Source organism: Oryctolagus cuniculus, chromosome 2, assembly GCF_964237555.1.
Source record: "Oryctolagus cuniculus chromosome 2, mOryCun1.1, whole genome shotgun sequence".
NCBI lineage: Eukaryota > Metazoa > Chordata > Mammalia > Lagomorpha > Leporidae > Oryctolagus > Oryctolagus cuniculus.
The window spans coordinates 117093625-117109312 of record NC_091433.1 but is presented as its reverse complement, the minus strand read 5'-3'; the positions used below and the strand labels follow the sequence as shown (position 1 = coordinate 117109312).

The following is a 15688-nucleotide window of genomic DNA, read 5'->3' as shown; positions in this document are numbered from 1 at the left end:
CAAGGAAAACTGGATCTCCACATGTAAAAGTATGAAGCAAGAACCTTACCTTACACCTTACACATAAATCCACTCACTATGAATTAAAAGGGGCTGGCACTGTGGTGCAGCTGGTTAAAGCCCTGGCCTGAGGCACCAGCATCCATATGGATGCCAGTTCTGGTCCTGGCTGCTCCTCTTTCAATCCAGCTCTCTACTGTGGCCTGGGAGAGCAGCAGAGGATGGCCCAGGTCCTTGAGCCCCTGCACCCATGTGGGAGACACAGAAGAAGCTCCTGGCTTGGGATTGGTGCAGCTCTGGCCATTGTGGCCATCTGGGGAGTGGGCCAGTAGATGGTGGACTTCTCTGTCTCTGCCTCTCTCTGTAACTCTTTCAAATAAATAAAATAAATATTTTTTAAAAATGGATTAAAGATCTAAATCTATGACCTGATACCATCAAATTATTAGAGAACATTAGGGAAACCCTGAAAGACATTGACAAAGGCAAAGACTTCTTGGAAAAGGCACCAGAGGTACAAGCAATAAAAGCCAAAATTGACAAATGGGATCACATGAAACTGTCAAGCTTCTGCACTGCAAAAGAATCACTCAGCAAAGTGAAGAGGCAATGGATAGAATGGGAGAAATTATTTGCAAACTTTGCAAACTGATAAAAGATTACCAGAATATATAAAGAACTCAAGAAACTCAACAACAACAAACTACCCAGTTATTAAATGGGCAAAGGACACAAACAGGCATTTTTCTTTTTCTTTTTTTTTTAATTCTAGTGTTTTGTTTGTTTGTTTGTTTTTTTTTTTTTTGACAGGCAGAGTGGACAGTGAGAGAGAGAGAGACAGAGAGGTCTTCCTTTTTGCCGTTGGTTCACCCTCCAATGGCCACCAAGGCTGGCGTGCTGCAGCCGGCGCATCGCGCTGATCCAAAGCCAGGAGCCAGGTGCCTCTCCTGGTCTCCCATGTGGGGGCAGGGCCCAAGGACCTGGGCCATCCTCCACTGCACTCCCAGGCCACAGCAGAGAGCTGGCCTGGAAGAGGGGCAACCGGGACAGAATCTGGTGCCCCGACCAGGAATAGAACCCGGTGTGCCGGCGCCGCTAGGCGGAGGATTAGCCTAATGAGCCACGGTGCTGGCCTTCAAACAGGCATTTTTCAAAACAGGAAATCTAAATGGCCAGCAGACACATGAAAAAATGCTCAGGATCACTAGCTGTCAGGGAAATGCAAATCAAAACCACAATGAGGTTTCACCTCACACCCGTTAGAATGGCTTTGATTTCAGAGAAATCAAAACAAGAAATACTGGCAAGCATGTGGGGGAAAACGGACCCTAATCCATTGCTTTTGGGAATGTAAACTGGTACAGCCACTATGGAGGATGGTATGGAAATACCTCAGAAATCTGAATATAGACCTACCATATGACCCAGCCATCTCACTCCTGGGAATTTACCCATAGGAAATGAAATCAGCATATGAAAGAATAATCTGTACCCCCACGTTTACTGTAGCTCAATTCACAATAGCTAAGATGTGGATTCAACCCAAACGCCCATCAACTGAAGACTGGATAAAGAAATTATGTGGGAGGTTCCAAGATGGCACTGTAGGGAAGGAGCTTACTGCTCTAGCCCAGGAAAAGACAGTTTAAAAAAAAAAAAGTGGAGGCTGGCGCCGCAGCTCACTAGGCTAATCCTCTGCCTTGAGGCGCCAGCACACCGGGTTCTAGTCCCGGTAGGGGCGCCAGATTCTGTCCCAGTTGCCCCTCTTCCAGGCCAGCTCTCTGCTGTGGCCTGGGAAGGCAGCGGAGGATGGCCCAAGTCCTTGGGCCCTGCACCCCATGGGAGACCAGGATAAGTACCTGGCTCCTGCCATCGGATCAGCGCAATGCGCCGGCCGCAGCACGCTGGCCACGGCGGCCACTGGAGGGTGAACCAACGGCAAAAGGAAGACCTTTCTCTCTGTCTCTCTCTCACTACCACTCTGCCTGTCAAAAAAAAAAAAAAAAAAAAGTGGAGATAGAGGCTGGCGCTGTGGCATAGCAGGTAAAGACGCTACCTGCAGTGCCAGCATCCTATATAGGCGCCAGTTTGAGTCCCAGCTGCTCCACTTCCGATCTAGCTCTCTGCTATGGCCTGGGAAAGCAGTAGAAGATAGCTTAAGTCCTTGGGCCCCTGTACGCATGTGAGAGACCCAGAAGCTCCTGGCTTCAGATCCATGCAGCTCCAGTTTTAGAGCCATCTGGGGAGTGAACCAGTGGATGGAAGACCTCTCTCTCTCTCTCTGCCTCTCTGTAACTATGCCTTTCAAATAAACAAATAAAAATTTAAAAAACAAAAGTGGAGAGAGTATAATCTCAGGGAAAAGTTAGGGAAAAAATGGCAGAGGAAACTCTTACCGAAACTAGAGGGACATGGTGGACCTACGTGGAGGGCATGGGTGTCCACCATTCAGGACTCCAACAGCCGAGAGCCTATATACCAGTGTTGGAAAGTGAGGGAAGACCATACTGCAGCAGCCCAAACCCCTGGCAAAAAAGTGGCAGTAAGAGCCTAGAGGGAAACAGGCTTGGAGCCCCGTGGGAGAACGTGTACCAGTCAAACCAAAGCAGAAAAAAAAAAAAGACGGGATGGACACATTTCTCTCTGATCACTTTACAAAGGTGTACTGTGACAAGCCGATAGAACAGGCTCCATTTTGGACATACGTTAACAGCTGTGCCAGCTCGTGTCTGTGCCCAGCAACCCGCCAAGCGGAGACTCCAGACTCTGGTTGGGAGAAATAACAGGGGGCTGGGAGCTTGTGACTGTGTGAAGCTTCTGAACCAGGACTGTGAAAAAAACAGGGTGTGTGGGAGGACTCACGATGTGGCTGGGATTTTGAGCAGTTGTAGTGGGAGACTCCACAAGCTCGAGGGTTCCTGGTTACCTGGTGAGAGACACTGCAGGGGAACCTGAACTTACACTGAGGACTGCACAGATCCTTTGTGTGGTCCTTGGGACAGCGCGGACTAATATTATACCCACTGGGGCTAGCGCTCAGCCACTGGTCTTCACTGAAAAGAGCTCAGCTGAGCAGAATACACCTCCCTTCTGATTAAAAAAAAAAGAGAGAGAGAGATTTACCACGCCAAACCTGGGTGTGTCACCTTAGGCACTCAAGAACTGAACAAAGCTCTCTGGCCACACCTACTACAAACCTCTAGAGATTCACCAAAAGCAAACATTCTATGTATCTACAGAGACATAAAAAGATAAAAGCCACCACAGGAAAAAAAAAAAAAAAAAGGAAGAAACCAATGGGTATCTCCACAAATGCCAAACAACAAACACACCAATCGCAGAAACAAGAATAAAAAAGACAATATGATGCTCTCAAAAGAACAAGATACTTCAATACTAGATTGTAAGATGAAGAGAGAGAAGAAATGCAAGAAATGGACCTCAAAAATTGATCATAAGATTACACAGAAATGGCCGGCGCCGTGGCTCAATAGGCTAATCCTCCGCCTTGCGGCGCCGGCACACCGGGTTCTAGTCCTGGTCGGGGCACTGGATTCTGTCCCGGTTGCCTCTCTTCCAGGCCAGCTCTCTGCTGTGGCCAGGGAGTGCAGTGGAGGATGCCCCAAGTGCTTGGGCCCTGCACCCCATGGGAGACCAGGAGAAGCACCTGGCTCCTGGCTTCGGATCAGTGCGGTGCGCTGGCCGCAGCACACCGGCCGCAGTGGCCACTGGAGGGTGAACCAACGGCAAAGGAAGACCTTTCTCTCTGTCTCTCTCTCTCTCACTGTCCATTCTGCCTATAAAAAAAAAAAAAAAAAAAAAAAAAAGATTACATAGAAGTAATCAAAAGCAAATGTACAAACTACTGAAATCCATGCAGGACATGAAAGAAAACTTCTCCCATGAAATTGAGATCTTAAAGAGGAATCAAAATGAAATGAAGAATTTAACAGACCAAAAAATGTAGTGGAGATCCTTAAAAACAGAATTGGTGAAGCAGAAGAGAGATTATTGGTCTTAGAAGTCAAAGCACAGGAAAGTATACAGTCAAACCAAAGACAAGAGGAAATTAGAAAACAAAAAACACTTTTGGGAACCTACAGGATACTATATTTAAAAAAAAAAAAAAAAACCTTTGGGTTCCAGGAGTTCCTGAAGGCATGGAGAGAAAGAAAGGATTAGAAAGCCTTTTTTTAGTTAAATAATAGCAGGAAACTTCCCAGGTTTGGAATAAGGGTCATCCCAATAGCCATGACACATTGTAATCAAACTCATCACAGTGAAACATAAAGAGAAGATTCTAAAATGTGCAGGAGAGAAATGCCAGATTACTTTCAGAGGATCTCCAATTAGACTCACAGCAGACTTCTCATAAGAAACCCTGCAGGCTAGGAGAGAATGGCAAGATGTAGTCCTAAGAGAAAAAAACTGTCATCCCAGAATATTATACCCTGCAAAGCTCTCATTTGTGAATGAAGGTGAAATAAAGACCTTCCATAACAAACAGAAATTGAAAGAATTTGTCACCACCCATCCAGCCCTGCAAAAGATGCTTAAGGATGTGTTGCACACAGAAACATGGTCATCACTACCTAAGAAGATAAAGGAAGAAAATCTCTCAGTAAAAGATCAAAGAAGTTGAAAGTATAAATTTGGAATATCTTCGGAAAACCGGCAGGGCAAAGTCATTACTTATCAATAGTCACACTGAATGTAACTAGCCTCGGCTGGCGCCATGGCTCACTTGGCTAATCCTCCACCTGCGGCGCCAGTACTCCAGGTTCTAGTCCTGGTCAGGGCGCCGGATTCTGTCCGGCTGTTCCTCTTCCAGGCCTGCTCTCTGCTGTGGCCCGGGAAGGCAGTGGAGGATGGCCCAAGTGCTTGGGCCCTGCATCCACATGGGAGACTAGGAGGGAGCACCTGGCTCCTGGCTTTGGATCCGGCGCAGCGCACCAGCTGTAGCAGCCATTTGAGGGGTGAACCAACGGAAGGAAGACCTTTCTCTCTGTCTCTCTCACTGTCTAACTCTGCCTGTCAAAAAATAAATAAAAAAATAAAAATAAAAAAAATAGAATGTAAATTGCCTCAACTGGGCACAGACTGGCTGAATGGATTAAAAAACAAAACCCATCTATTTGTTATCTACAAGAAACAATCTCACCAACAAAGATGCAGCAGACTGAAAGTGAAAGGATGGAAAGATATTCCATACTAATGGAAACCAAAAAAGAGCTGGGGTAGCCATCCTAATATCAGACAAAATAAACTTTAACACAAAAACTGTTACAAGAGACAAAGAAGGGCACTATGTAACGATTAACAGATCAATTCAACAGGAAGATGTAACTACTATAAACCCATATGCACCTAATTACAGGGCACCTGGCTATTTAAAAGAAATGCTAAGGGATTTAAAGGGAGACTTAGACTCCAATATGATAGTAGTTGGGGACTTCAATACTCTACTTTCAGCAATGGACAGATCAACCAGACAGGAAATCAGCAATGAAACAGCAGATTTAACTGACACTTTAAACCAAATGGATCTAACAGATATCTACAGAACTTTTCATCCTACAGCTGCATAATACACCATTCTTCTCAGCAGTACATGGAATCTTCTCTAGGACTGATCACCTACTAGGCCATAAAGCAAGTATCAGCAAATTCAAAAAAAATCAAAATCATACCATGCATCTTCTTGGACCACAAAAAATGGAATGAAGCTGGAAATCAGCAACTCAGGAATCTCTAGAGCATATGCAAACACATGGAAACTGAACAACATACTCCTGAATGAAGAGTGGGTCATAGAAATCAAGAGAGAGAAAAACTTTCTGAAAACAAATGAAGACGACAACACAAACAAAAACAGTGTTCAGAGGAAAGTTTTTGGCAATTGGTGCCTAAACATCAAGACATTGGAAAGGTACCAGACAGGTATGCCCACTCTCACCAATGCTATTCAATATAGTTCTGAAAGTTTTAGCCAGAGCCACTAGGCAAGAAATAGAAATCAAAGGGATACAAATTGAGAAGGCAGAAGTCAAACTATCTCTAAAGGCAGATGACATTCTTTATAAAGAGGATCCAAAGAACTTCATTAAGAGACTACTGGAACTCACAGAAGAGTTTGGTAAAGTAGCAGGATATAAAATCAATACACAAAGATCAACAGCCTTTGTGTACACAGACAATGCAGTGGCAGAGAATTTTTTTTAAAGATTTATTTTATTTATTTGAAAGACTGAGTTACAGAGAGAGGTAGAGACAGAGAGAAAGGTCTTCCATCCACTGGTTCACACCCCAACTGGCCACAACGGCCGGAGCTGTGCCAACCTGAAGCCAGGAGCCAGGAGCTTCTTCCAGGTCTCCCATGTGGGTGCAGGGGCCCAAGAACTTGGGCCATCTTCCACTGCATTCCCAGGCCACAGCAGAGAGCTGGACTGGAAGTGGAACAGCCGCAACATGAACCAGAACCCATATGGCATGTTAGCACTGCAGGCGGCGGCTTTACCCACTATGTCACAGCACCGGCCCAGGACTAAATCTACAACCCAACATCATCAAATTATTAGAGAATATTGGAGAAACCCTGCAAGATATCGCAAAGGCAAAGACTTCTTGGAAAAGACCCCAGAGGCACAGGCAGCCAAAGCCAAAATTAACAACTGGGATTACATCAAATTGAGAAGTTTCTATACTGCAAAAGAAACACTCAGGGAAGTGCAGAGGCAACCGACAGAATGGGAGAAATCACTTGCAAACTATGCAACTGATAAAGGATTAATAACCAGAACCTACAAAGAGACCAAGAAACTCCACAACAACAAAATAAACAACTCATTTAAGAGATGGCCCAACAACTTAAACTGACATTTTTCAAAAAAGGAAATCCAAATGGCCGACAGACACATGAAAAAATGTTCAGGATTACTAGCCATCAGGGTAATGCAAATCAAAACCACAATGAGGTTTCACCTCACCCTGGTTAGAACAGCTTTCATATAGAAATCAACAAATAACAAATGCTGGTGAGGATGTGGAGAAAAAAGCACACTAATCTACTGTTGGTGGGAATGCAAACTGGTAAAGCTATGGAAGACAGTTTGGAGACACCTCAGAAATCTGAATATAGCCCTACCATACGACCCAGCCATCCCATTCCCTGGAATTTACCCAAGGGAAATTAAATCGGCAAATAAAAGAGCTATCTGCACCTCCATGTTTATTGCAGCTCAATTCACAATAGCTAAGACATGGAATCAACCTAAATGCCCGTCAACGAAAGACTGGATAAAGAAATTATGGGATATGTACTCTATGGAACACTACACAGTGGTTAAAAAAAAATGAAATACAGACATTTGCAACAAAATGGAGGAATCTGGAAAACATCATCCTGAGTGGAATAAGCCAATCTCAAAGGGACAAACATGTTCTCCCTGATCTGTGACAACTAACTGAGCACCTAAAAGGAAACCTGCAGAAGTGAAACTGAAAACTGACACTATGAGAAGCAATGCCTCGAACAGCCCTTGTCCTGACTGTCGAGGAACAGCTTACTATTTTATTCTTCTTAGTATTTTCTTTTTCTACTTAATACTATTGGTTGAGGGGCCAGCACTGTGGCACAGCAGGTTAACGCCCTGGCCTGAAGCGCCATCATCCCAAATGGGCGCCAGTTCAAGACCTGGCTGCTCCACTTCAGATCCAGCTCCCTGCTATGGCCTGGGAAAGCAGTGGAAGATGGCCCAAGTCCTTGGGTCCCTGCACCCACGTGGGAGACCTGGAAGAAGCTCCTGGATCCTGGCTTCAGGTTGGCACAGCTCCGGCCATTGTGGCCAGTTGGGGAGTGAACCACTGGATGGAGGATATCTATCTCTCTCTCTCCTCTCTCTGTGTAATTCTGACTTTCAAATAAACAAATACATTTAAAAAAAATCTATTTAAAAAAAAATACCATTGATTGAACTCTTAACACAGAATTCTCAGGTGTTTAAATCCAATTGAAAATTGATCCCTGTTAAAAATAAAAGGGAGGAGATATACAGTTCGGCACATGTTCCCTCGGACTTACCCCAAAGGGTAAAGCTAAAAACTTGCCATGGGACTCCAAATCCCATTAAATTGGCAGGTACCAATGCCACCTTACTAGATAAAGTGATCATTTTAAGTGCATAGCTGATCATAAAGATAGGATTAAGTGTCAAAGGGATTACATAAATAAGATCAAGTGTATGGTAATAACAATAGATGGAATTAAAAAGGAGAGAATGTTCCAACATGGGAAGCAGGCCTCAGAGCCGCGTAGAATGACAAACGCCCTAAACAGAACTCTGGCCTCAGAATCAGCCTTTAAGGCATTTGGATCTGGAGAAAAACCCCATGAGAGCATTTCAGGCATGGAAAGCCAAGACACTGTGGCAAAAAATGACCTACATGAAAGAGCTCTGTGAGATCCCAGTGGAAAGAAAGTGCCATCAAAGGAGGGGATACTTTTCTCTGAAGGGAGGAGAGAATTTCCACTTTGGTTATAGCCTTGTCTAAATAATGTTGGAGTCTGTGGACTCAAGAGGCTTCCATAGCCTTGGCAGCTCATGACAAGTGATCACTGACATCATAAATGTCAATTGTTAAATCAACAACAGGAGTCACTGTGCACTTGCTCCCCAAGTAGGACCTCTGTCTTTAATGAGTATGAGAATATCAGTAAAACTAGTCTTCAAACAGTACTTTATACTTTGTGTATCTGTGTGGGTGAAAACTGCTGAAATCTTTACTTAGTACAGAATTGATCTTCTGTATACAAAGATAATTAAAAATGAATCTTAATGAAGAATGGGATGGGAGAGGGAGTAGGAGGTGGGACAGGAATGGAGGTGGGAAGGCAGGTTTGGGGGAAAGAACTGCTATAATCCAAAATATGCACCTATGAAATTTATATTTATTAAATAAAAGTTTCAAAAAAAAGAAATTATGCGATATGTACACCATGGAATACTACACAGTGGTTAAAAAAAAAAAAAGCCAGTTGTTTGCAACAAAATGAAGCTGGAAAACATCATACTTAGTGAAATAAGCCAGTCCCAAAAGGACAAATGCCGTATGTTCTCCCTGACCTGTGATAACTAACAGAGCTCCTAAAAGGTCATCTATGGAAGTGAAACTGACACTGTGAGAAGCAATGACTTTGAACTGCTCTTGTCTGAGCTGTTGAGGAACAGTTTTTTCCCCATACTATCATACTATTTGTTGAACTTTTTACTTTACACAGAGTTAATCATATGTATATAAAATCAACTGAAAATAGGTATTAGTGAAAAAATAAGAATGGGAATAGGAGAGGGAGGAAAAAGAGGGTGGGAGGGCGGGTAAGGTGGGAAGAATCACCGTGTTCCTAAAGTTGTAGTTATGAAATAAATGAAGTTTGTATTCCTTTAAAAAAAAAAAGAAAAAAAAAGAAGAAATAGGAGGAAGAGTGAAATCTGAGAGGCAAAGCTCTGTTCTGTAGTCAATAATGGTTTTCTGAGAGCAGAAACAGTGGCTGCCTATCTTCTCATCATCTTGACTGAAGAACCCCAGGAGAGGCCAGAGGCAGAGAAAGGACACAGACACTACCCCAGGCAACCACCAGGGGGCGTTAGCTCATGCACCAAGTCACCTAGTTATGGCGTTTCCTTTCCCTCTGAATTTTTTCCTTCTTGCCCACCTGACCATCAGTATCTCAGGGGCAAGCAGGCCTCAATCTTTTAATATCCTTGACTCTGCCTCTGCTGAAAAGGGAGATCAGTGAGCAGAGGAAGGCCAGCGGCAAATTCAGGCAAACTAGGGACAGCAGGCATTACTGCACACCTGAGGCAGACAGGGCACCTGCTCTGCACCTGGGCCACAACGAGGCCTCTATCCTGACTGCCACTCACTTGAAGGGACTGAAGAGCCAGTGTCGGGACAGGTGTTCCATGGAATAGCCTTCAACCCAGTCTGCATCCAGCTTTTTCACACCCGCAATGAAGTATACAATGAAGATCTGAAAACACAAAATGCAGCAGCAATGTTCAAACAAAAACAATCTTGTTTTCTTCTACAGATATCAAGAATGATATAAACTCTAATCTCAGTCCAGAGCCCAGGGAAGTACAGATCCATTCTGTTCATTCATTTCCAATATTCACTTAACCAACATGCATTTATTGACATCCTCTGGGTGCCAGACACAGCATTAGGCACCAAGAAAGGCATCACGAAGCACAGACATGGTCCTTTCTCTCATGAGGAGTCTCATCTAGCAGGAACAAAGCTCTACTCTTTCTGTGGCAAGGCGAGAGAACGCAGAGATTAGGAGATTGGGAAAAAGCCAGACTTGCTTTCTAGCAAAGGGAAAAAAGAGAAGACCCTGGGAGGCCGACGAGAGTGCAGCCTAGCAGCGGACGGCCATGCTGTTCACAGTGGCTCCTCCCTCGGCCCTGAAACCCCGTACCTGGCCTCGCAGCACTGCATAGTTCCAGAGGGGCACATGGGCATTCCTCTTACGGGCATTCAGCAAGCCATCCACAGACCTACGCCAAGGGAGGCAAGGGTTGAGGTGGGCTTAGCCCAGCCACATCTGCATCTTTATTTATTTTTTTAATTTATGTATTTGAGAGGCAGAGTTACAGACAGGGAGAGAGGTCTTCCATCCACTAGTTCACTTTGCAAATGGCCACAATGGCCAGAGCTGGGCCTATCTGAAGCCAGGAGCTTCTTCCGGGTCTTCCTCACAAGTATAGGGGCCCAAGCTCTTGGCCACAGCAGTGAGCTGGTTCAGAAGTGGAGCAACCGCCGGCGCCGCGGCTCACTAGGCTAATCCTCCGCCTAGCGGCACCGGCACACCGGGTTCTAGTCCCGGTCGGGGCGCCAGATTCTGTCCCAGTTGCCCCTCTTCCAGGCCAGCCCTCTGCTGTGGCCAAGGAGTGCAGTGGAGGATGGCCCAGGTGCTTGGGCCCTGCACCCCATGGGAGACCAGGAAAAAGCACCTGGCTCCTGGCTCCTGCCATCAAATCAGCGCGGTGCGCCGGCCGCAGCGTGCCGGCCACGGCGGCCATTGGAGGGTGAACCAATGGCAAAGGAAGACCTTTCTCTCTGTCTCTCTCTCTCACTGTCCACTCTGCCTGTCAAAAAATAAAAAAATTAAAAAAAAAAAAAAAAAAAAAAAAGAAGTGGAGCAACCAGGACTTGAACCAGCACCCATATGGGATGCCAGCGCTGCAGGTGGAGGCTTAGCCTACTACACGATGGCACCAGCCCTTTTATCTTTATTTTTTTTTAAGGTTTATTTATTTATTTGAAACAGTTACAGAGAGGTAGGGAAAGAGAGAGAGAGAGAGAGACAGACAGACAGACATGTCTTCCACCTGCTGGTTCACTCCCCAAATGGCCACAAAGACCAGAGCTAAGCCAATCAAAAGCCAGGAGCTTCTTCCAGGTCTCCTACATGGGTGCAGGGCCCAAGGACTTGGGCCATACTCCGCTGCTTTCCCAAGTGCATTAGCAAGGAGCTAGATTGGAAATGGAGCAGCCGTGACACAAACTGGCACACATATGGGATGCCAGCACTGCTGGCGGTGGCTTTACCTGCTATACCACAGTGCTGGCCCCCATCTTTAAAAAAAAAAAAAAAAAAAAAAATTTATTTATTTGAAAGAGTTACAGAGAGGTCTTCCACCCACTGGTCCCCAGGTGGCCACAATGGCCGGAGCTGTGCTGATCCAAAGCCAGGAGCTTCCTCCGGGTCTCCCATGCAGGTGCAGGGGCCCAAGGACTTGGGCCATCCTCCACTGCCCTCCCAGGCCATAGCAGAGAGCTGGATTGGAAGTAGAGCAGCCAGGACTAGAATCAGCGCCCATAAGGGATGCCGGCGCTCCAGATCAGGCCTTTAACCCGCTGCGCCACGGCGCCAGCCCCTATTTTTACTTTCAAAAGTGAGGATCCCATCTATCCCAGAAACATCTCCCACATCCTGAGACTGTTAAGACTTACATGAGCAAATACAATTCTCATTCAATCATAAAAGAAATATTACTACAGATGCTTCGACTTATAGTGAGGTTATGTCCCGATAAACCAACTGCAAGCCTAAGAAATCGTGTAAGTTAAAAATGTATTTAAGGGGCCAGGCCGGCGCCGCGGCTCACTAGGCTAATCCTCCGCCTAGCGGCGCCGGCACAACGGGTTCTAGTCCCGGTCGGGGCGCCGGATTCTGTCCCGGTTGCCCCTCTTCCAGGCCAGCCCTCTGCTGTGGCCAGGGAGTGCAGTGGAGGATGGCCCAGGTGCTTGGGCCCTGCACCCCATGGGAGACCAGGAAAAGCACCTGGCTCCTGGCTCCTGCCATCGGATCAGCGCGGTGCGCCGGCCGCAGCGCGCCGGCCGCGGCGGCCATTGGAGGGTGAACCAACGGCAAAAGGAAGACCTTTCTCTCTGTCTCTCTCTCTCACTGTCCACTCTGCCTGTCAAAAAATAAATAAATAAATAAATAAAAAATTAAAAAAAAAAAAAAATGTATTTAAGGGGCCAGCGCTATGTATGGCGCAGTGGGTCTAGCCAAAACCTGCAGTGACAGCATCCCATATGGGCACTGGTTCGAGTCCCAGCTGATTCGCTTCCAATCTGGTTCCCTGCTGGTGCATTTGGGAAAGCAGTAGAGCATCCAAGTCCCTGGGCCCCTGCACCCACATGGGAGACCACAAAGAAGCTTCTGGTTCATAGCTTCAGCCTGGCACAACCCTAGCAGTTACAGCTATTTGGGGAGTGAATCCACAAAGAGAAGATCTCTCCATCTCTCCTTCTCTCTGTAACTCTTTCAAATAAATCTGAAAAAAAAAAAAAATGCATTTAACACATATGACCAGAGCAGGTGTTTGCTGCAATGGATAAGGCACAGTGGTTCAGATGCTCCGTGAGATGCCCACGACCTGTACTGGAGTGCCTGAGTTTGAGTCCTGGTTCTTCATCCAATTCCAACTTCCTGCTAATGTGCATTCTAAGAGGCAGCAGGTGACGGCTCAAGTACTTGGAGTCCTGCCACCCACACAGGAGACCCAGATTGAATTCCAGGCTCTGGGCTGCTCCAGCCCCAGCTGTTGCAAGCATTTGGGGGAGTAAACTAGTGGGGGATTTCTCTCTGTATCTGTCTCTGCCTAATAAACTCAAAAACACAGAATCTAATGAACATCATAGCTTGGCCCAGCTCACTTTAAACACAAACAGAAGACTTATGTTAGCCTACAGTTGGGCACAATCATCACATAAAACCTTTTTTATAATAAGGCGGTGAATATCTCCTGTAATTTATTGTATACTGACAAACAGATGGTTGCACAGTTATACTTTCAAACCATAATAAAGTCTAAAAATCAGGGGCTCGGGCTGGTGTTGTGGCACAGTGTGTTAAAGTGCTACCTGCAAGGCTGGCATCCCTTATGCAAGTGCTAGATTGAGCACAGCTACTATGCTTCCCAATCCAGCTTCCTGCTGATACGCCGAGGAAGGCAGTGGAAGATGGCCCAAGCACTTGGGTCCCTGCCACCCATGAGAGAGGCTGGGATGGAGTTCCTGGCTCCTGGCTTGAGCTTGGCCTTCTCCAGCCATTGCAGCTATCTGTTGAGTAAACCAGCAGATGAAAGATCTCTCCCTCTGAAATTCTGCTTTTCAAATAAGTAAATAAATCTTTTTAAAAATAAACCATTAAATTGATAATCCATACGAACAATGAAAAATTCAGTGTAGGGGCCGGTGCTGTGGCACAGGTTACGCCATTGCTTGCAACGCTGGCATACCATATGGGAGCTGGTTCCGAGTCCCCATAGCTCTACTTCTGCTCCAGCTCCCTGCTGATGCACCTGGGAAAGCAGCAGCAGATGGCCCAAGTCCGTGAGCCCCTGCACCCACGTGGGAGATCTGGAAGAAGCTCCCAGCTCCTGGCTTCAGCCTGGCTAGCCCCAGCTGTTGTGGCCATTTGGGGAGTAAACCAGCAGATGAAAATCTCTGTCTCTGTCTCTTCCTCTTTCTGTAATGCTACCTTTCAAATACAATGAATAAATCTTAAAAAAAAAAAAAAAAAAATGCAGTGTTTACCGTCAGTTTACAATTAATCAAGCAGGGAAGACAAGACTGCAGTGCTAGAAAATGACTACAAAATGGAATGAATGAACATGAGGGAGCATTGAAAAAGTTAAAAGTGTGAATAGGGCTGGCGCCGTGGCTTTCGGTTAATCCTCCACCTTGTAGCGCCAGCATCCCATATGGGTGCCAGGTTCTAGTCCCGGTTGCTCCTCTTCCCGTCCAGCTCTCTGCTGTGGCCCAGGAGGGCAGTGGAGGATGGCCCAAGTGCTTGGGCCCTGCACCTGCCTGGGAGACCAGGAGGAAGCACCTGGCTCCTGGCTTTGGATTGGCACAGCGACGGCCGTAGCGGCCATTTGGGGAGTGAACCAATGGAAGGAAGACCTTTCTCTTTCTCTCTCTCTGTCTATAACTCTACCTGTCAAATAAATTAAAAAAAAAAAAAAAGTGTAAATAAATATATTCACGGTGTATTGTGAACATCTGCTATCCTATAAGAGAATTGATAAACTCAGGCTACTGATAGCAGATGGATTCTGGTGAGCTAGAAGCAAAGCAGGTCTTTCAGAAGTAGGAAGTCAGCAAAGGGGCAGCTTACACTTGTGGCTGGTATTATGGCACAGTGGGTTAAGCCACCGTATGCAGTACCAGCATCCCATATGTGTACCAGTTCCAGTACCTGCTGCTCCACTTCTGATCCAGCTCCCTGCTAATGCACCTGGGAAAGCAATGGAAGGCAGCCCAAGTCCTTGGGCCCCTGCACCCATGTGGGAGTTCCAGAAGAAGCTCCTGGCTCCTAGCTTCAGATCAGCCCAGCCACTGCAGTCATTTAGGGAATGAACCAGCAGATGGAAGATCTCTGTGTCTCTCCCTGCCTCTCTATAACTCTGTCAAATAAATACATCTTAAAAAAAAAAAGAAAAAATTTAATATTTAGCATAGAGGCCGCCACACGGAAAACCCTCATTAAATGATAGCTTTTTTTTTAAAGATTTAAAAGGCAGATCAACAGACAAGAATGACCTTCCATCCTTAGTTCACTCCCCAAATAACTGCAACAGCCAGGTCTGGGCAAGGCTAAAGCCAGGAACCAGGAACTCTGTTCCAGTCTCCCATGTGGGTTGCAGGAACCCAAGTAATTGGGCCAGCCATCTGCTCTCTGCTCAGGTGCAATTAGCAGGAAGCTGAATTGGAAACAGAGACAGGACTCAAACCAGCATTGATATGGGATGTGCGATTGGTGGCTTAATCTGCTATGCCAACACGAGCCTCTTAATGATATATATAAGTCTTAAAAATGCACAGAAGTCATAAAAGTGGGACATTCTCAGGGATATTCTGTCAAAACTGCCTCTTAATTATCTACGATCAGAGCCAGACATTCTGGATGAGTTTAAAGTTTTACAAAAGGAGCATCTAATGTAATGAATGAGACATAATGATTTTTAATAAATTTAATGTTTGAAATTTCCTCCCTGGACTCATCTCCTGACATTTTGTGTTTGTGTTTCAGTTAACAATGGGAACAATCTTTAAACTCATCTGCCCTGCCATCTTGTCTCTTAACCCCTTCTCCACCTCCTCTGAGAGC

General features: G+C 45.8%; 1 protein-coding gene across 2 annotated transcripts in view; it reads right to left on the bottom strand.

The window, feature by feature from the left end:
- GGCX (gamma-glutamyl carboxylase) overlaps positions 1-15688 on the bottom strand; it is a 36142-nt gene that overhangs the window by 15767 nt on the left and 4687 nt on the right. For both annotated transcript variants that reach the window (XM_002709673.5, XM_070068844.1), the window contains 2 exons: positions 10481-10559; positions 9924-10030 (listed from right to left, as the gene is read on the bottom strand). In XM_002709673.5, coding sequence (XP_002709719.2) covers positions 9924-10030; positions 10481-10559 — 186 coding nt within the window. The remainder of the gene's footprint in view (positions 1-9923; positions 10031-10480; positions 10560-15688) is intronic.